The following is a 20,211-nucleotide window of genomic DNA, read 5'->3' on the forward strand; positions in this document are numbered from 1 at the left end:
GGCAAACCCCGCTGCCATGTGGTGTGGTCTCTTCCTTTCTCCCTGGCAGATCCCTCAGCTCTGACTGTGAGGCTGGCAGAAGGTGACAGCAGGTGCTCGGGCCGTGTTGAGCTCTTCTACAACGGGAGCTGGGGAACCGTCTGTGACGACGGCTGGGGGCTGGCGGGGGCCCGGGTGGTGTGCAGGCAGCTGGGCTGTGGAGAAGCTCTGGTGGCTGTGTCTGGAGCTTACTTTGGCCCTGGCTCTGGGAACATCCTCCTGGATGACATGGAGTGCAGAGGGGATGAAGACAGCCTGTGGGAGTGCTCCCACAAGGGCATCGCTGTCCACAACTGCCAACACACGGAGGACGCCAGTGCCATTTGTGCAGGTATGTCCACCACAGACTGTTGCTGCAGGAGCAACACAGCCTTGCCTGCAGCCACGTTTTGGATGCACAACTTGTTTCCATCAGTGGAATTGTCTTGGGCATGAAACCAAGCCCTGTGAGAACTGCTGTGTCTTTACCACAGTTATTTTTGTAAAGCCGTAGTGTTTGTTCACACAGGTTTGTGTTTACTTTTTTATTTTAATTCTTAAACCCTTTGGCTATCTGGAATATCATTGTCAAACTCATGCCATTTCCTACTCTATTACTGGGCTGTTTTATGCATTAATATTTGAATAATGATTTAACATCATCACTGTTTATATTTCAGTCCTCCCAGTCCTAATCTCCCATGAACTAGAAAGGATGACTAGTAAACCAAGTTTCTTTCTCTTGTATTTAGTAGGAAAACAGTTTAAGTAGCTTCCTTTAGGATTTTTCCAAACCAATTCCCAGCTTTCCAGCAATTCTGTACTCTGCCTGGAGACACGTGTGCAGCTGGAGTGTCACTGCAGCCTCTGTGCAGCAAGTGGTGGTCCAGGGGCACGGGGTGGGCACCTTATGAGCCTGAAGTGACCGAGGTGAAAAGCAACTGGCTGAACAAGCTTTTAGATGAGACCTGGTCCAAAAAGTGCTGGTTTACAGCTTATCCTGGGAATAGCTTTCCCTGGGAAAAAGTCCAAGCAAATTTTTATCAGAGTCAGGGTTTTTAGTAAGGACCTCAAGTGGAGTTAATGGCACAAGCAGACTTGTGTGTCACCTGCAAGGTGACTGCAGCCATTAGCACCTGACATGTGAAAAAGGGCTTTGCATCTTTTTCCCTCTTGATGATACTTCCAGAGATGAACAGGTTGCTCTCTACCACTACTGTTTCCTTTTTTTTTTTTTCCTCATACTAACTGAAAAATATTTTATTAAGCATCTTCTGTATTAGAACTAGAAATTCATTTTTCTGTTTCCATCCCTAGAGCCAACTACACCCTCTGTCACAGCAGAGCCTGTTCCAGAAGGTGAGTTCTCCCTAGATGGGTCTTGCAAAGATTTCACAGCTGATATGTTTCATATAGTACTTTGAGGGCTGGGAGGAAGCTAAAAATCTTAGAGGTAAACACTTCAAAGCAAGTAAATGTGTATAAGGTGAGTTTCTGAGATACTTCAGGCTTATCTGAGATTTTTGCTCTCCAAGAATACTGGTATCAACAGGAGTGGTTATGTAGTAAAACTAGAAATTCACTTTTCTGTTTCCTTTCCTAGAGTCAGTTACTGGCCCTCTCACAAGCGAGCCTGTTCCAGAAGGTGAGTTCTCCTTAGATGGGTCTTTCAAAGCTTTCACAGCTGGCATATTTCATACAGCACCTTAAGCACTCATAGGAAGTTAAAAATTTTATAGGTAAACACTTCAAAGGAAGTAAATGTGTGTAAGGGGAGTTTCTGAGATACTTGAGGCTTATCTGAGGGTTTTGCTGTTAAAGAATACTGGTATCAACAGGAATGGTTATGGTAGCTGTGGATACATATATCACAGCCTGAAAGAGAAAAAAACCTTCACCTTTACTCCCAGGTGCACGTGGCACACTAAGAGAGCAAGGATTGATGATGGATGGGCAACTGACCCAACCTGCCTTGTTACAATGAAGTTAATTTCATGGTTTTGCCACTTCCTGTGCCAAACAATGAAACTGGCTTTTAGCTATTTGATAAATGCACCTGGAGAGCCCGTTTCTGAGGCTGCTGGGTGCCTGTGACTTCTTCCCCTCTGCTTTTCCAAGACATGTCCTTGAGGCTGGTGAACGGAGAAGCCACCTGCTCGGGACGCCTCGAGGTGTTCCACAACGGGAGCTGGGCAACTGTCTGCGACGACGGCTGGGACCTGAGGGCTGCCACGGTGGTGTGCAGGCAGCTGGGCTGTGGAGAAGCTGTCTCAGCCAAAACCGATGCCTACTTTGGGGAAGGCACAGGAGATATTCTCCTGGATGACGTGAGCTGCAGCGGGGACGAGTCGTCGCTGGACCAGTGCTCCCACCGGGAGCTGGGCACGCACAACTGCTACCACAAGGAAGATGCTGGTGTCATCTGTGCAGGTACCCACCTTCTCCATACTGTTCTTTCATGGGAATTAAGGTTCCTAAGCTGTGCGTGCAAGCCAGAATGGACTAGACAAGAGTAGCACTGTTTTGGTTGGAAAAGAGCTGTAAGATGATCAGGTGTGCTGCCATTTTGTATGAGGAAGGTATAATTGGTAACAATAGCTATGAGACTTACATGCTCCTGAAGAAGTGGGTAAGGCTTCTACTGTCCTTCTGAGAAGGCCCACGTTTTCATTTTTATTTTGTAAAATTTATTCTCCATCCCCCTGTTTCTGGTACCGTGCACTGTTCTTAGTTGATGGTTCCTGACAAATAATTATAATGAATATTTGAGAATTAACTGCAATGAATCTTCGATGTGCTGTACATGTACAAGCCCCAGAAGAAGCATTCAAGGAGAAACCAAGTTCAGCCTATCAGCCTAATTCACTCAGTCCTGTTGTGCTGCTGGTGGTCTCACCTTGTAACTGAAAGTGTTGATCTGGCTTTCCTTCTCTTGATGGTTTTTATTTTGTCCCCTGACAGCCCCTCTGGAACTTCCCAAAGCTGCAACAACAGGTAGGGAGTACTTCAGCCTTCCTTTATTTATCTCAGTTTTAGTCCAATACAATTCACCTCACAGCAGAGCACTGATTCTCCTGGACTTGAGCAGGGCTGAGCTGAAATTTGTGTTCCCTCAGAGGTGAGAAAGCCCTGACCTAAAGAATTCAAGGTGCTCAGGAGAACATGAGCTTCTGGTGGGATCTGTGGACACAGGTGTCCTGCCATCCTGAGCTCTTTTGCCTCTGTGAAGACACACACAACCATACACGTGGTTTCCACACACCCTGAAGGGCAGTGGAAATACCAGAAGCTGGTATACCAGATGCCAATGATGGGGCAAAGTGCTGTGAGGTGGTTGGTTTGGGGATCTCGTTACACCAGCCCCAGTCACACCTAAAGGACAATGTTGCTTTTTCAGTCCATGCTTTTCTCCCTCAGTATTGGAAAAACTACTAAAACGTGGGGTTTATTTTTCTCTTTGACAGTCCTAACCGAGTCCACAGCAGCTTCAACACCAGGTATTTATTTCTGGTTGCTTACCAACCCGTGGTGAGGTGCTGTCAGACCATGAAGGGCAGCAGGACCTCCAGCTCACACAGCACTCCCAGACCGAGTCAAGGAATTAACTTCCAGGCACTGACACTTCAGTCTCAGCTGAAGATCTAGAGAGCTTCCTGCCCTCCTGGGAAAGCAGGGCTGGCTGCCAGAGCCCTGCCCAACTGCATTGTCTGTTTCCCTGCCCAAGCTTGGGGTCCCAGTGTAAGGTTCTCCAGAGGTGATGCCTGTGTCACCAGTCTGTTCAGAGCCTGCTCAGGCAGTGCTCAGCTTCCCAGGTGAGACCCTGGCCCAGGTTGCCCAGGGAAGCTGTGGCTGCCCCATCCCTGGCAGTGTTCAAGGACAGGCTGGATGGGCCTTGGAGCAACCTGGTCTAGTGGGAGGTGTCCCTGCCCATGCAGGGGAGTTGGAACTGGAGGATCTTTAAGGTCCCTTCCATCCTGAACCACCCTGGGATTTGATGATACCCACAGGCCTTCCTGTGATACTACAAGTGGCCAAGGCTGCTGCTATGGGTCTTGAGGCAAAAAAATTATCTCCATTTACAACGTAGACAATGTTTAATTTCATCTTTTCTTTCTCACAGAGACAGACTCTCCTGCTCCTGAACCAGACACTACCACTGGTAAGTACTACAGCATTACTGTGGCTTACATGCTTAGTTATCTGCTCAAGCTCTGACCATGTATGGACTGACTCCCTGTCTCCACTGTGTATATAATCTCAAGGATTTGACCATTAATTTCAGGGATAATCCGTATCACCTCTCCCTTGGCTTCCATGCACAATAAAAGAGGGAGAAGGGCTTGGTATCCATATGAGAGAAATACCTGCCCTGATAAAAGCACTAGGGAAGGGGAAACCACTGGGGCGGACACACTACACCTGTATAAATTCAGGTCTTTGCTTTGCTCACACCCTGATGCAACAGTCACTGAAGCACAGCTTTTACTTTCTCTTTGATAGTTCCAGCTGAGACCACGATGGCTGAAAACCAAGGTATTTATTTCTGGTCACTTCTTGAACTGTGGTGAGCAGTTCACTATTCTTCATGTGAGTCATACATGTGTAGAAAACATGGGCAATGTTGAATTTCTTATTTTCTCTTCTCACAGAAACAAACTCAACTGCCCCATCAGTCCCTACCACTCCTGAGGCACCAGCCAGCACCACTTGTAAGTAATGCAGTTATTCTGGTTTACACCCTTAGTTCTCTATCAAGGTAGTGATGTGGTGGTGGCATGACTCCCTCACTCCACTCTGAGCATGATCTCATGGATCTCCTATTTAACTTTGGTGATAACTCCTTTGGTTTCCATCCAGCTCAAGGGATGTAAAACGTTGTTGGTATTGATATGGGAAAAATACCTGCACTGATTGAAGCACTAGGGAAGGTGAAGCTGCTGGGGCAGACACACTGCACCAGCATAAATTCAGATCTACTCTCAATCATCTCACTCCTAGAAAGTCAGGATCCCTGCACTTTCCAAGTTGCAGCCCCACTGGAAGCTGGGTCAGTGGGAATCCCTCAGACACATTCAGTGGTATTTCATTCGAACCTTAGTTTTCTACAGTGGCTTTTATCTTTCAAAAAATCTGGATGGCAAGTTCTGCTCATTAATTGAAAAGATTCTGCCCCAGATGCTGGGAGAGCAGACTCAGGCTTTCTGTGACAGCCTGGCCCTCCCAGCTGCACGCAGAGGGCACTCTGCTGCCTCAGTAAGACTTACATCCTTGAGCTGACAACATGCAGGAGTCTGAACCTCAGCTGCAAAGCACGTTTTTGAGCATGGGACTGTCTGCCTGCAGAAAGGAATGCACAGCATTACTGCTTGCTCCATTAATGCTAATAATTCATCATCTCCAGTATTCAAGCCCCTACCCTTTTATCGAGTCCTTTGTCCATGGCAACTCTGTTCCTCAGAACTGCAGCTACTAACATTTCCTACTCTTAATTAATTCAGCTGGTCACAATGTATGTTAATTGATTACATAAGAGCACAGGTTTTCCTCAGCCTCACTTATTTTCTCTCTCTATTTTTTTCTTCATTTAAAGCATATGCAAACCCTGATCCAGTACCTACAAGACCAGGTATTGACATTCTTTCTTCTTTTTTAATGACTCCTCTTCCTAAAGGCACTCCATGCTGGGTAAGAGCTGTGAGCTGGGAAAGTCTGGCATTCAGTGGCAGAGGGAATCTGAGTAAAGAGGAAAAGGGGAAGCAGGAGAGGCTGGGACCAGGCAGAGAGCTCTGAGCTGCCACCCAGGGACTCTGCTGCACCAGGGGCTGGCAGCCAAGCCATCCTTGGTGGTAAGGGTCCAGGGGATGAGCTGGTCTGTGGCTGCACCATTTGTGGAAAAAGACTTCTAAAGCATTTGCCCACAGCCTGCCAGGCTGCTGCCCAGCCCGTGCTTGTGTGCCCTGAAGGGCTCAGAGGTGAAGAAAGAGCTCCCCACAAGAGAACAGGTGGACAGAGGTAACTTGTGTAGCCACAGGGAGCATCTTTTACTGGGACACCACCAAAGGGAGGGAAATTAGTTTCTTCTCCACTCAGCTCCTATTTCCAGGTGTGGCAGCCAAGCCCACATTTGCATTTGCAAAGCACACTAGTGTTTAATACATGCTGCATTTTACTCTGTGCTTACACATGGTTTATTTAAGATGAAATTTCTTCTTTTCCAGCAAACCTTCCTTACCTGCCTAACTACATGAGGCTGATGGTGCTCAGATACTTAACTGGCCTGTGCGGACCTAGGAGGCCTGGGATGTCCAGTATAAGATTACAAGGGTAAGTATTCCTGTCTGTGAGGTGTCCCAGCCAAGCTGGGGCACCCTGGATGTGGTTTTACACTGGGTTCTTACACCCTCCAGATGTTCAGGTACAATACAATTTGACTCATGACTCACAGCCACACAACTGATTCATAATCACTGTAAAACTGGGCAAAACAACTCAATTTCTGCAGCATTCTTGCTGCCTGTCTGTGGATCCAGATGCCCCTGGAGTCAGTCTTGCTGGTACTACTGGCCTGTGACACCAGACAATGCTGGGAGGTTTTCAAAGATGTGTCAGAATGGCTGGGACACTGGCATTACCTTGGCTGTCCAGAGGAAGCTTTCATGGACAGCTCTAAGCTTCTAAGAAGCAAAGTCCTTCTTTCCAGAGCCAGGCTGTTCTTTGTTTGAATTAATCCCTCCAGGAAGATTCCACAGCCTCATTACATTAGAGTTTATAATGCAGACTAATACATATGAACAAAGTTAATACACACTCATCCTCCAAAGACTGATTGATATAAGAGTTAGGGAGAGGAATTTTCCTAACAGTGACCACCAGAAGACCCTACACCAATGCCAGAGGCTACTGTGCAGGGAACAGACACCTGAGCAGCACCCAAAGCAGAAGAAAGGAAAACATCTCAACAACAACTTCAAACTAATTCCTCACATGTCATTGACTTCATATGAACAACAACAAATCCATACACCAAAGATTCAGAGTCCTGAAACACACTGGAGTTACTGACTTGCAAGAAGCAGCAGGATTTTAAACGAGCTGGCTGTTAGGGCAACCACACCAAGTTTTGTTAGTTTGTTTTTATCTTTAATTCACCACAATATTCTGCTAGGGAAGAGCTGGTATACATCCCCAGATTATATAAAAAAATTGAGAGAAGGATGAAGCATCTGATCAAAGGGGTTTTGGCTGAGCTGGGATATGGAATTGTTTCTTCACAGCTCTAAGTCTGAAATAAAAAAATAACTTTGCAAGACAGCAGACCTACACAGTAAGATATTTAACACATACTTCACATATCTAACATTCCATCAGGTGTTTCACATTCCTACATTTATATACATGTGTGATATTTATATATGCTGTGTTACATACTACACCAAGAGAAATACTGACATTCCACGAAGCTGTACCTGTGTTCTGTGCTGTGAACTCTGACTGACACCACAGCTGGAAAGGTCTGTAATTTGGGGGGCTTTCAGCAACCAGGTCTAATGGTAGGTGTCCCTACCCATGAACTAGATGATCCTTAAGGTCCCTTCCAACCCAAGCCAGCCTGTGGGATTCTGATTATGAAGGAAAAATCTCTTGTAAGCAATGAAACCAAAGAGCTTTGTGGCCGTGTCACAACTTTTGGATGACAATTCTACCTGGGGCTTTTCCTTTTTCTCTCCTCAGATGCGTAAGGGACCCAACCTGTGGGAACTACTACTCACCAGCTGCCAGGATTATCCAGTACCATTTCAGTAACCACATCTACCCAAGATCCTGCCTAAGGTGCCAAGTGCTGGCGTGCAGCAGATACAGTTACCCTGCTCAGCGCTACAGGGGCTACCTGGTCAGAGGCAAAAGAAGCGCCAAAAAAGGCGACCCTGTCGTCATCATCATCATCAGCAGCAAGTAACAGCCCCAGTTGTGTTTCTTCTAACCACAACATCCTGTTGGTCACTTCTGTATGGCACGTGTCACACAATTGCTACTGATTTCTTAAAAAAAAACACAACACATTGTACTGGAGGGTGTATATCTAAAGGTAATTTGATCTTAATTGTACTGTGTTCTTTAATTTGAGATCCTTTGGATCTACATGCCAGATTTGTTAAACCTTAAACCTCAGTAAATACTCTCAGTGACAAAGTAATTGTATCAGCTGGCTGATTTTTCTCATCCAGACTTTGTTTCCCTCTCACACTTCTTCCCTATCATACCAAATATCTCAAAGACTGAGCATTTAAGGATGACCAACCTGCCTTACAGATGCACACATCACATCTTTGCTTCCTGAGCTCACAAACGGACATAAATCAAAGGATAAACATCCCTTGTAACCAGTAAGATCTGAGCAATTACTTTAAATAGGAACTCAGAAGTATTTGGAAAAAATTATTGCACACTACTGAGATACAATCTCTGCAATACCCTCCATGTGTGAGGTTTTATTACTGGAGATTAGAACTGTTAGAAATTGTGCATCTAAATTTACTTCATTATAAGTATTTGCTTCATCCTTTTTCTCTCAACACCTGTTCCAGTGATAACACTTGGAGCCAAGAAAGTGTTTCTGCTTTTTAATGTTGTATTTTCCTACTTGGAATAACTTAGTGGAAAAAAAATAAAAAGGAAATCAATTATTTTTCTGTTCATAATAGAGAAAAATATCTTGTTGATTGCAGAAATGTACTAGAGCAGTCATCTCATGAAAAGAGATGGAATAAATATTAATTACCTGGTGATCTTGGCCTGACTGTGAAAAGCATCTTCAAGGCCAATACTCAGTTTCCATGTGGCCACAATGTGCAGGTTGCTCCAGCCCACAAGGAGATGCCCTGTGCTGGATAAGGATGCCTAGTGTCTGGGCTGGGCTACACATGACCAAACACCAGCCACTTTTCCCAGCAGCTTTTCCTTCCCCCTTCAAAAAAGGGACTAGAGTAATTCTGAAACTCAGCTATTCTCCAGGAATAACTTGGCCAGCTCTCAAATGCCCAAATCAGATCTCCCAGGAAGCCACCACATCTAATCTCCTATCTGGGGCTGAGCTGGCTGAGCAGGCTCACTGCCCAAGTCCTCACCCTGCAGGACCATCATAAGCCACACTATTTCCTAATCATACTTAGTTCATACAAAACTCCATCACACTCATAACCCTGCTGCTCTGCTCCTCACTGGTAATTATTTCCAAGTGCTTGAAATCACCTTTTCCCTGCTTGTCACACTCCCAGCTGCAGGCAGAGAAAGTGCCTGAACACAACAGTGTCACAACAGCTGAATCCTTACTCCTTTGTACTAAAATACACTCATTTGCTCTGAGGATCTGCTATTGTCAAACACCCTCTGTACTCTTCTCATCTCAAAGGACTTTTGTGAAGACACCCTGGCTACCTTCTTTAAAGGCAGGAGAAGAAATTCAAAGCAGGCCATTAGTATTTCAGCACCACCTGATACCTGAACACATCACACTGTCCGACCACGGGCTTAGGGCACAAGATTTGAAAACCAGTTTGGAGTTTCAGCTTTGCAGCACCAGCCCATGGAGCAGCAGGAGATGCTCCTTGTCTGTGCAGATGAAGCTGCCAAACCACAAGTGTGAGGAGGGGCTGAGCCCTTCAGAAACACCAGGCTTAAGGGTCCAGTCCCTTCATATCACCTCCAGCACAACAAAATCTCATCATCATTTATATACAAGCAATTACAAACAGTTTGACCACCAACCTGTAACTACCAGAGTACATTACCACAACCACAGGCATTTTTTTCCTCATTCCTGATGGACACAGAGTTGATTGGCAGGGCTGAACACAAATTCACAGATTAAGGATCTACAAAACTAATGGCAGCATTTGAAAATTCCTTGTAAGTATGAATGTGGGTTCAAGAAATGAAAGGCTCTACAGAGTAAATGCAAATTCAACATTTCCAGAAGCTAAAGGAAATTCAACCATCTTCAGACAGCTATTCAGAGCCTCCACGACATTAAAAGCAGTATAAGTACATTGTCATGATGAAAACAGAGCTGCACTAAAGGCCTTAAAGTGAGTGAAGAATCATAGAGACAACTGTTTTAAAGAAGGTCTGAGATTAGATATATAGGATCACTACAGAAGCATCAAATTTCACTTTGGATGTAATAGGAAAATAGATATATATATATATTTTGTATAATAAAAATATTGCTTTTATGAAAGAAAAGTACCTGAAATTGTTTCAAGAAGGTTGCAATTTGACTTTCTAGTAAACTTGAAAGCAGGGGTGTTTGCACAGCTGTGGGATGCCTGCTCTCTGTAGTGGAAAGAATGAGCCAGGCAAGCTCCTGGGAGAAGCCAGGCAGGTCCAGGCACAGCCCCAGCCAAGGCCAGGGAACTGCACAGCTGTGGCACTGCCACTGCCTCCCAGGCCTTTAAAGATTGGGCACCTGCTGCTGCAGGAGGAACCAGTCTGGATTTCAAGAGCTTTGGTCCTTATGGAAAGACAGACAAAGTAGCACAAATATATTGGAACAGCGACTGGTACTAGAAGGAGCTGAGGCTCTTGGGGCTGTGCTTGTTTCCTTACCTAGGGGAGGAAAGGCTGATTCCTCTTTTTTTGTAGCTTCTCCTGTTGGAGTAAGGAAGTTTTATTTGCAAAGTGGTTGCAGGGCAACCTTCTAAATCTGTGATTAACACAAATCTGGTCTTGTTCAAACACTTCAGCAACAGGAATCTATTCCTCACGACAACTCTGACAGGCACGTTAGCAAGGACAAGGAATTATTTGCCCAGTCCAACAAAAAGGGAGAGGTATGAAAGTGAAGGTGGCAAAAACCAAGCTCCTGCTGCCCAGTGCTAAGAGCAAACTGCTAAGTGTGTCTCCCAAGAGAGTCTGGAAGCTTCCAGAATATTCCTGCTCCTGCCAACACACCACAAAAGTTACTCAAAGAAATCAGCTGAAAAACTGTGCTTTAAACCCACAAGAGCTGACAAAAGCACAAACTAACCCCACGTAGTACACACTAAAAAAAAATAGGGCACACCTGTTAACATTCTCATTTATATCTGTTAAAAAGAAACAGTAACCAAGAGATTAAGCCCTCCCTCCCTGATGCCATGAAATACAAGATGATGATGAAATAACAGGAGGTATAAAAGTTAGCAAAGCCTGACCTCCCCAGATGCCACCAACATGCTGTTGCTCACAGAGCTCCTCCTCCTGCCTCTCCTAGCTGGCCTAGCTCTGGCTGAAAACAACTCAATAGAATCCACAGGTATGGAAATCTAGCCTATTTTTCATCTGTGAAATGTTATTAGTTTTTGCACACTAGGTATTTTGCAGGCAACTGAAGGGAGAAGTGTTAAAAATAACCTCTGAAAGTGCATCTTATTTTGATGCACTGCTGCACAACAGTAACAGCTAGGTGTGCCAGCAAGTGTTTAAAATGGTAAATTAAAACAATAATAATAATAATAAATTCCAATATATTACTCCCCATTACAATTTTTTTAACTTAAGAACTTGATTTTGAAGATATTCTACTCCAGAATGGAAATTTGTGTTTATAAATTAATACTGTACTGAAGTAACAGTAAAGTGGCTTAACTGGGAAACAGTTATTTTTTAAAAGATTTTGCTCATTTTCCCTCTGTTCAATCAGAAGCAATGTAGTCATCTGTTGCTTGATTTGGGATTAACATTCTGTGCTCCAATCTGCAATATACCTGATTAATGGTGGGTAAGTGCTGTAGGATAAGGAACTGTTAATGCAGGGCTGCTCCAGTGGTGCCTGCCTACAGAACAACCCAGAGGGATGAAGAGGGAGAGCAGGGCAAAGCTGCCCTTGTAATGCTCTTAAAATTGGGAGGTTTCATACATGATGAGAGAGGTCTCTCCTAAACCTTCCTTTTCCCTCTGGAGTTCATCAGAAAGCCTGAATTTTTTATCTGGGACTGCTTGCACTGTACAGGAAATTCTTCCAGCTGTTTTTTTAGATGATTAGTGTTAGATAAGTATTAGAGTAGAAAGAAGACCTTCTGCCCAAACTGGATTATAAACTTCTAAAATTCCCCATACAATGGCCATTTCTGCAACTACTTCATAACTTATTAGCATTCATTAAGTGATGTCACCCATGGTTAGTTTGTTAGGGTTTTTTGCAAGAGAACTGGGTTCAAGTCCAGTTCACCCCACATCCTGAGCCCAGTACTAGTCAACAGAGGACGTTCAGGTAAGAATATGGATACAATGCTGCATGATACTTCTGCAGAATGCTCTCCCAGTCAGCACCAAATGTGGTTCAAGACTTCCTGAGCCAGAGAGGAGGAGCTGTCTTTGTGTTCCCTGCCTACCAAGAGCTTTCTCTTTCATGGATTTGACCCGTTTCACTGTTTTCTTTCCAATCCACATCACCTTGAAGCAAACATCCACATGCAAAGAGCCAGTTCTTGTGTTTCAAAACCACAACTTACTGGTTTCATTCCAGAACTGTGAGCTACTGTATTGCAAGAAAGTATCTCACACGAACCCTCTTCCAAAATGTACAGCCCTCTAGCACCTCCTCAGGTGCAGAATTGTTTGCAGCAGTAAATGTACAGTCATTCTATGCAATGTCCTTTAGAGGGTCAAATCTGAAGAGCATTTTTCATTCCCTGGGCATAGGTTCCCAAATGCTTTTAAGCAAAGGGCTGAGTATTAGAACAGGACTCAGTGATGTTTAGGAAGACAGGAGCCCTGAAGTTCATGTGATGACATCCTTGCAGAAGAGAGTTGCTGAGGTGTCTCGTGTCACCTGGTGTTTTCAGGTTTGCCACTGGCTTCATCTGTGATGTGTTCCCTTAGCTCTGGTGCTAGACAAACAAAGACAAAGTATTTTCTGATATTATTATACTATTTGATTCTTCAGGCTTCATAAACTGGAGTGACAGGAATAAAAAAACCCCACAAACAAACAAACCAAACTAGGATAAAATTTTGCATGTTTGTTCCATGATGAGCTTTCCCAGTTTCTTTGCAGAGTGGAGAATAAAACATTATTGCAGCTTCAGAGATCCTTGGAAGTTGTTTTGTCTTGCTGCTCTTCTCCAGTAGGTGCTCCTCGCTGTGGGGCTTCCCTGCACGACCTCAACAAAGCATTCAGGATTGACCTAAATGCAAATGCAAACTGTGTCTGGCAGATTCAGAGGAACGTAAATCAAACAATTAGGCTGGTTTTCTCCTACTTTCAGTAAGTATTTCCTCCAGAAGCCTTTGTGCTGTTCCATTGGATCACAATATTGCCTCTAAATATTCCTCTGTACTGAGCCTGTGCTGGGGACCCCACGCGGTGAGTTCTCCTTGTAGTTTGTCTTTTTCAATAGGTTTGCTCCTTCTTCAAGCTGTGAAACTGAAAGTATTAAAATATATGATGGTCCCTCAACTAATTCATCTCTTCTTGGACAAGTATGTAACGACACTGATGCAGTCCCAGTACTTCATTCATCTTCAGACAGTTTAACTTTTCTCATAACAACAAACTCTGCAGCTTTTGCACGAAACTTCTTTGTCTACTATTACTTCTTTCCAGCAGAAGCAAGTAAGTCATTAAAAACCATTTGGATTGCATCATTAAAAGAAACTTTCCCATTAAGGAAAAGTTTAGGATTGCAACTAGAGCCTATGATCAGATTCTTTAATTAGTCTCCCTCAGTTCTTCAGGCCTTAGACAATGGTGTGGGGGGAAATCAGTGAAAGAGGCAGCAAAACAAGAGCAGTTTTAACTTAGCTGCTGAAAAATTGTGGCCCATTTCTAGCCTACATTTGTATTTCTGAGGTTTCCATTGAGCTGATTTTATTTTGCCTTTGTCTATCAAGTAGAATATCTGTCAAACTTGAAGATTTTGCACTTCCCGTACAGATCAGGAACAAGGCATCATGGATTTCTCTAATAAAAAGTCTCTCAGGGTTTCTTTTGGTTGGTGCAACATCTTAATTACCATTTTTTTCAAGACGGCACCTGCCTTACCCAAAACAGAGATGTAAATATATTGTTCACAGTATCAAAGCTAACTCACCTACAGCCATCTCAGATGTCATTACACTGTGCCTCACAGATAGACCATACTAGCAACAGGCTTAATTTTGTAAAACACACCTGACCTGAAATTCTCTATAGAAGTTCACTCTTTAGTACCTCAAATCATTTCCAAAGGGAATCCTAAAGAAACAATCCTGCTAGTGACATAACTTGAGACCTTTGATTGATTTTTATGGCTCATTATATATATTATTATATTTTCAATAAATCTAACTCTTCTTTTCAGAAAATGAAAATTGTGGGGGACAATTAACTGGACCCAATGGGACAATTACCAGCCCCAACTACCCAGCACCTTACCCTGAGTTTACATACTGTGTCTGGCACATAGAAACAGCAAAAAACTCTAAGATAAAACTACAGTTCCAGGACTTTTTGTGAGTAAATGCCTTAATGCTCTGTTGCTTTTCTTTCACTCATCTTAAAAGCATCATTTTAAACACAGGAAGCAGAAGTGCTTTCAGACTTGTACAACATCTATAGACTTGTAAAACAAATGTGCTTTGTTGACTCTTATGATGAATTAATTGCCTTGTGTTCCACATCTGTATAGATTACCCTGTAGTTACTGCAGTGCCAACTGGTGCCATGCAGAAAGCATTTCAGGTCACTAGCAAGGAGGTGTAGGTGCATTTTAAGCCAGCCTGACTCATCTGAATTTAAATCCATCTGTATAAACAAAGCTTTTGCTACATAAGGGACATGTTTAAAATCACCACGAGCACTGCAATTGCAGTTTAGAACTGAGGCTCAAGAAAGAACAAAGCAAATACTTCCCAAAGTCTTCCTCAGTCTTGCTGGCTGTTGGGCAAAGAAGACAGCAAAGCACTGGCCTAAATACTGCCAAGTATAAATGCTAATGGATGCATTAGCATAAGGAAACTACACTGGCATGGGCTTTCCTGACCCATATTGCTCTTCATCAGGGTTGCTCTCCTAGTTGTAGTGGGCTGGTGGCCCTTTTTTTGCTTTCCCTGCATCAGTTGATGCTGTGCAGAGAGGAAAGCCTCAAGATCAAGGGCATTCAAAGGGCAGTATTTTCAAGAACATTTCTTGAGATATTCAGACTGCACGAGGCTGTGTAAACAATCATAGAATCCCAGACTGGTTTGGATTGGAAGAGACCTTGAAGATCATCTAGTTCAACCCCCTGCATGGGCAGGGACACCTCCCACCAGACCAGGTTGCTCCAGGCCCCATCCAACCTGGCCTTGAACGATTCCAGGGAGCCACAACCTCCCTGGGCAACCTGTTCCAGCATCTCACCACTCTCACAGGAAAGAATATTTTCCTCGTGTCCAACCTGAATCTCCCCTCTTTAAGCTTCAAACCATTGCCCCTTGTCCTCTCACTACACACCTGTGTAAAAAGCCCTGCCCCAGCTTTCTTGTAGGCCCCCTTCAGATACTGAAAAGTTTATACATACAAACATAGATGCACACATATATATATAAACTAAATATGTATAAAATGCAGTATGAAAGGTATAGAAATCTATAGGAAGTCCTTACCTTGATAGCTGCTCTCTGAGATGATGAACTCTGCACAGTGTGGTTCTCACCAGTCCTGCCCAGGGTCCAACTGCTGATTCAGGAACAGGGATGTTCTTTTGGAGGGATCCACCCACCACACAACAGCTGGTGCTTTTGGTCAAGGGTGGCAAGTGCTGAGAGAAGCTCGCATGCAGACAGAGAAAAAGGCCTTTTGCTCTGGTGACAGAGACAAGAGGTTTCAGAGACCTGCATAAATCCACTCTACACTTTAAAAGCTTTTAAGATACTATTTATATGTGTATTCGAATGTATGGTTATTTTTAGTAAATAAGTAGCCATCAATATATATATATACAGTATCAGAGTTAAGAAAAACACTGATGCAGCTTCTTGAAATAGCAAAATGGTACCTCAGTGGGAGCAGAATCATATTCCTAAGTCTTTCTTACCTTTAGAAGTTTCCCACGTGCCACTTGGTCTTAATAATGTCTATTATATGTTATATTTCATCTGACTGGAATTCATCAGACACTGTCTATCCAGTATAAGCAGTGTTCTCTCCACTCAGATTTCCCTGCAATTGTTTTTCTCTCCCTCTCCAGCCTGGAACTTGACAAAACCTGCCGCTTTGACTTCACCGCAGTCTACGATGGCCTTGCCACCAACACTGGCTTAATAGGGAAAGTGTGTGGTCGTACTCAGCCCACGTTTGAATCTTCCTCAAACCTGATGACAGTTGTGCTGTCTACAGACTATGCCAACTCCTACAGAGGGTTTTCTGCTCAGTACACCAGTGTCCCCCTGCCAGCCCCAGTGGAGCCCGACAGTAAGTACACTTGCTACCTGAAGAGGATGCTGCTTCCAGGGAGACCTTAGAGCACCTTCCAGTGCCTGAAGGGGCTGCAGGAAAACTGGGAAGGGGCTTTGTACAAGAGCATGGGGTGAGAGGACAAGGGGGAATGGATTAAAACTGGAGGAGGGGATATTTAGGTGAGACATCAGGATGAAATTCTTCATGATGAGGGCAGTAAGGTGCTGGAACAGGTTGCCCAGGGAGGTTGTGGCTGCCCCATCCCTGGAGGTGTTCAGGGGCAGGTTGGATGAGGCTTGTGCAGCCTGGTCTGGTGGGAGGTGTCCCTGCTCATGGCAGGGAGGTTGGGACCTGATGATCTTGAAGGTCCCTTCCAACCTTAACCCTTCCATGATTCTATGATTCCTCTTCTCACATACAATTCTTCCCTTTATACCCATCAAAAAGAACTGATGAGTGATACTGAGTATTCAGACCTTTTTATTGGCATCCATCAACCCTTTTTACATACCAAAATCCCACATTAGTCTCATCTATAGAGCATGAGTTATTACCTGACCATCTGCAAAACAAAGGCTGTTCTTTCACTTCTTGATCCTTTTTCTGGCTGGCACCACTGAAAACCTGAGTTTTCCCTTCTTTTGGGCAAAACAAGCGATGTTACCATCCTAGAGATGTAAAGACAGAACTGTGACTGGTGAAATGGTTTTGTTTACATGTGTGGCAGTTTCCTTTCCCTCAGAGTTGGAAACCATTTCCTTACTGATTCCATCTGCTCCTGTGTTCATCTTCTCATTCATCCAGGTGGAAAGTGAGCCTCTAAACCTTCATGCCTGCCATAAATCACTTTCCTCACCCCACCATTCTGCATTAGCACTTTGATTCCTTTTCCCTTTTATAAAGGCTACAATTCATTCTCCGTGTTACTGGGTTTAAAATTAAGCTTTCAGTGTATTATTACATGGGTTTGCTTATCTAACATTTTTTCAACTCAAGCACAAAACTTAGTCCCAATTTCTGCACAGCCTCAAATGTGCATGAGTAGTTTCAGCCTGACAATCAAGAACCATGCAACAGATTAAAGAATCTACGCTATGTGAGAAACAACTGCAGCACAGCTTGTGGTAATGTTGTTTTCTTCTGGTTTGTTTTTTTCCAATGGCAGCATTCCTTACCTGCACTTCAGAGAGCATGAAAATTGTTCTGAGCAAGTCTTATCTGGCCTCCCTTGGTTATAATGAAACTCAGCTACAGCTGAATGATCCATCTTGCCGTCCACTTGTAACAGATTCAGTGATCTTTTCCTTCCCATTAGCCAGCTGTGGAACAACTAAAAAGGTAATGGGGGGGAAAAATACTCCATGAAAAACCAACAATAGCTTATGGATGACAAGAACTTGTGGAAGCAGTTTATGACTAGCATGTGAACAAGCTAACAATAGATTCCCTTTCACTTTGCTCACCTTGTTGCGTGTTTCCAATCTTGAAATAGAAAGAACATTTTTCCTCTTTAAGACCCTGAAGATCCATGAGGTTTTCAAAGGAAGTCCAGGAGAGTCCACAAATATTAACCCCAAATGTTTCACTCCCTCTCCAACCCAGGTTATCAGAAATAGCTCAATGTTAGATATGCAACTTAAACATCCTCTGCTGGTGCTCATCCTGGAGTCACAAGGAAGGGGAGAAACCTTAACTGTGAAAATTCCCAAGAGCCAGTTCACTGCATTGTTTTGATAAGGGTGACCGAAGCTTGGCTTTGAGGCTTCCCATGTTCCATGCAGTATTCCTTAACATTTGTGCTGCATGGGTTGGCTCAGTGTTATGAAAAAAATAGGAGGAGGGTTGATAATGGTTTCTTGGTCGCAATTTGGTTCACATTCCAAAAGTATCTTGAGCCTCTGATGAGCATAGCTGGGTGGTTTGGCGTCTTCATTCAACTGCTTTTAGTTGCACTGCTCATCTAATCCCAACTGAGCACTTCCTGTGATTCCTTTTGCAGGATGAAGGTCACAGCATCACTTACACCAACATCATCTCTCTCGCCGCAACTGGCAGCGTTATCACCCGTCAAAAGAACATAGAGATCATTGCAAAATGCAAAATGGAAAACAATTCAACCTTAGAAGTCATTTACATCACCAAAAATAATGTCATCCAGAACACAACTGCCACGGGAAGTTACAACGTCAGCATGTCATTCTATGACTCAGACTCATTCTCCCAGCCTGTCCATCAGTCCCCATATTACGTAGACTTGAACCAGAACCTTTTTGCTCAAGTCAGCCTTCATTCCACTGACCCAAATCTTCTGGTGTTTGTTGATACCTGTATAGCATCTCCACAAGCTGATTTTGGATCCCCAACATATGACTTAATCAGAAGCGGGTAAGACTCTGGAGTAATTTTATTACTGTCTCTTTTGTAGGTGAGGAAAGACAATCTAAATGTCAACCAGAGTTTTTATTTTTGTTTCTCTTCCACTCACCTTCTTTGGCAGACTGTGGTTAGAAGCTATACTGCATAGAATTATAAACAGGGAAAACAACCACCAGGTTGAGGAAAAAAAGCCCATCATTGTTCACCCATCAAAACAAAGCCCAAGTTAAATGCTGCAGTTACAATTAAGAGTAGTTAGCAATAATTATTATTGCATGTGGACTGTTTAACAGCTCTGTAAATTCTCTTGCAGCTGCAAAAAAGATGACACAGTGGTGACCTACCCACCACTTAAGCACTATGGAAGGTTCAAGTTTAATGCCTTCAGGTTCCTGCGGAGCTTCCCCTCTGTTTACCTTCAGTGTGACATTGTCATCTGTGACAGCAATGCCACAGAGTCCCGCTGTACCCAGGGCTGTGTCTCCAGGCAGAAAAGAGCTCTTCCTACACACACATGGAAAACTAATACTGTAGTAGGTCCCATCCGCCTGAAGAGAGACCTGAGGTCTGCTGGTCACTCAGGTAAGAGGGACACATCAATGGAGGATCTGATTAAGCTCTTCCCTAGTGTAAATCTATTAGTTTTGCTCCACTAGTTCAAACCTAATGCGGCATCAAGAGCAACAGGCTCAAGAGAGCTTGTGTTTTGTGAGGTGGCAGAATTACTTGTGGAACTGGCAGACTGATGGTGTTTTGCATTAAGGTGTGCTCCTTCAGGTAGAAAAAGCAGAACTCCCTCATTCTTACAGAAGTAGTGGATGCAGGATCTGACCAGGCATTCAGAAAGTTATGAATGGCAGGAGAAGATCTCAGATTCTCCAACATTACTTTGAGTTTTACCAAGGACCAGCTAGTTAAACCATTAGAAGGCACAGGGTCAGAACCGCGAGTTCCTTTTTTGCCCAACTTTGCTTCAGCAATGTCTCCCCTCTACCCAGCTCTAGAGATGAGGACAGCACAGCCTGGCAGGAACTTGGCTACAGTGATGCCAAGGAATTTGTGAACATTGTGGTGTTCCCCTGCACTGCTGTTTTATTACGAATTCTTACAGCAATTCAGCACTACAGAGTTTGCAATCAGTGCAGATCATCCCCCAAGAACCAACAAATGCTTACTTAATTTCCAGTGAAATGACATGGTGGTCAAGACTTTAAACACCCCACTTTATTTTTTTTCTCCACACAGAATCCCTCACTAGAGCAGATGCTGAAGAAATGCCAAACCTGCAGCAGTACAACTTCTACTCTCTTTCCTTTGTGGTCTTAATTTCAAATATTATCGTTGTGGTAGCTGTGATACTGAAGTATCACAAACGCCAAGCAGGACATGGCTACCAAAAAATCCAGAGCTCATATTAA

General features: G+C 43.8%; 1 protein-coding gene across 1 annotated transcript in view; it reads left to right on the forward strand.

Annotated features, from left to right (window-relative positions):
• LOC104389132 (deleted in malignant brain tumors 1 protein-like) overlaps window positions 1-20,211 on the forward strand; it is an 81,188-nt gene extending 60,977 nt beyond the window's left edge. Inside the window, 15 exon segments of the mRNA XM_009998083.1 lie at window positions 50-370; window positions 1,336-1,377; window positions 1,622-1,663; window positions 2,137-2,448; window positions 4,139-4,177; window positions 6,237-6,342; window positions 7,750-7,971; window positions 13,055-13,264; window positions 13,398-13,612; window positions 14,340-14,490; window positions 16,209-16,432; window positions 17,583-17,755; window positions 18,417-18,802; window positions 19,107-19,375; window positions 20,039-20,211. Of these exon segments, the coding sequence (XP_009996385.1) occupies window positions 50-370; window positions 1,336-1,377; window positions 1,622-1,663; window positions 2,137-2,448; window positions 4,139-4,177; window positions 6,237-6,342; window positions 7,750-7,971; window positions 13,055-13,264; window positions 13,398-13,612; window positions 14,340-14,490; window positions 16,209-16,432; window positions 17,583-17,755; window positions 18,417-18,802; window positions 19,107-19,375; window positions 20,039-20,211 (2,885 nt within the window).

The sequence above is a fragment of the Chaetura pelagica genome, unplaced genomic scaffold (assembly GCF_000747805.2).
Source record: "Chaetura pelagica isolate M959 unplaced genomic scaffold, ChaPel_1.0 scaffold465, whole genome shotgun sequence".
Classification (NCBI taxonomy): domain Eukaryota; kingdom Metazoa; phylum Chordata; class Aves; order Apodiformes; family Apodidae; genus Chaetura; species Chaetura pelagica.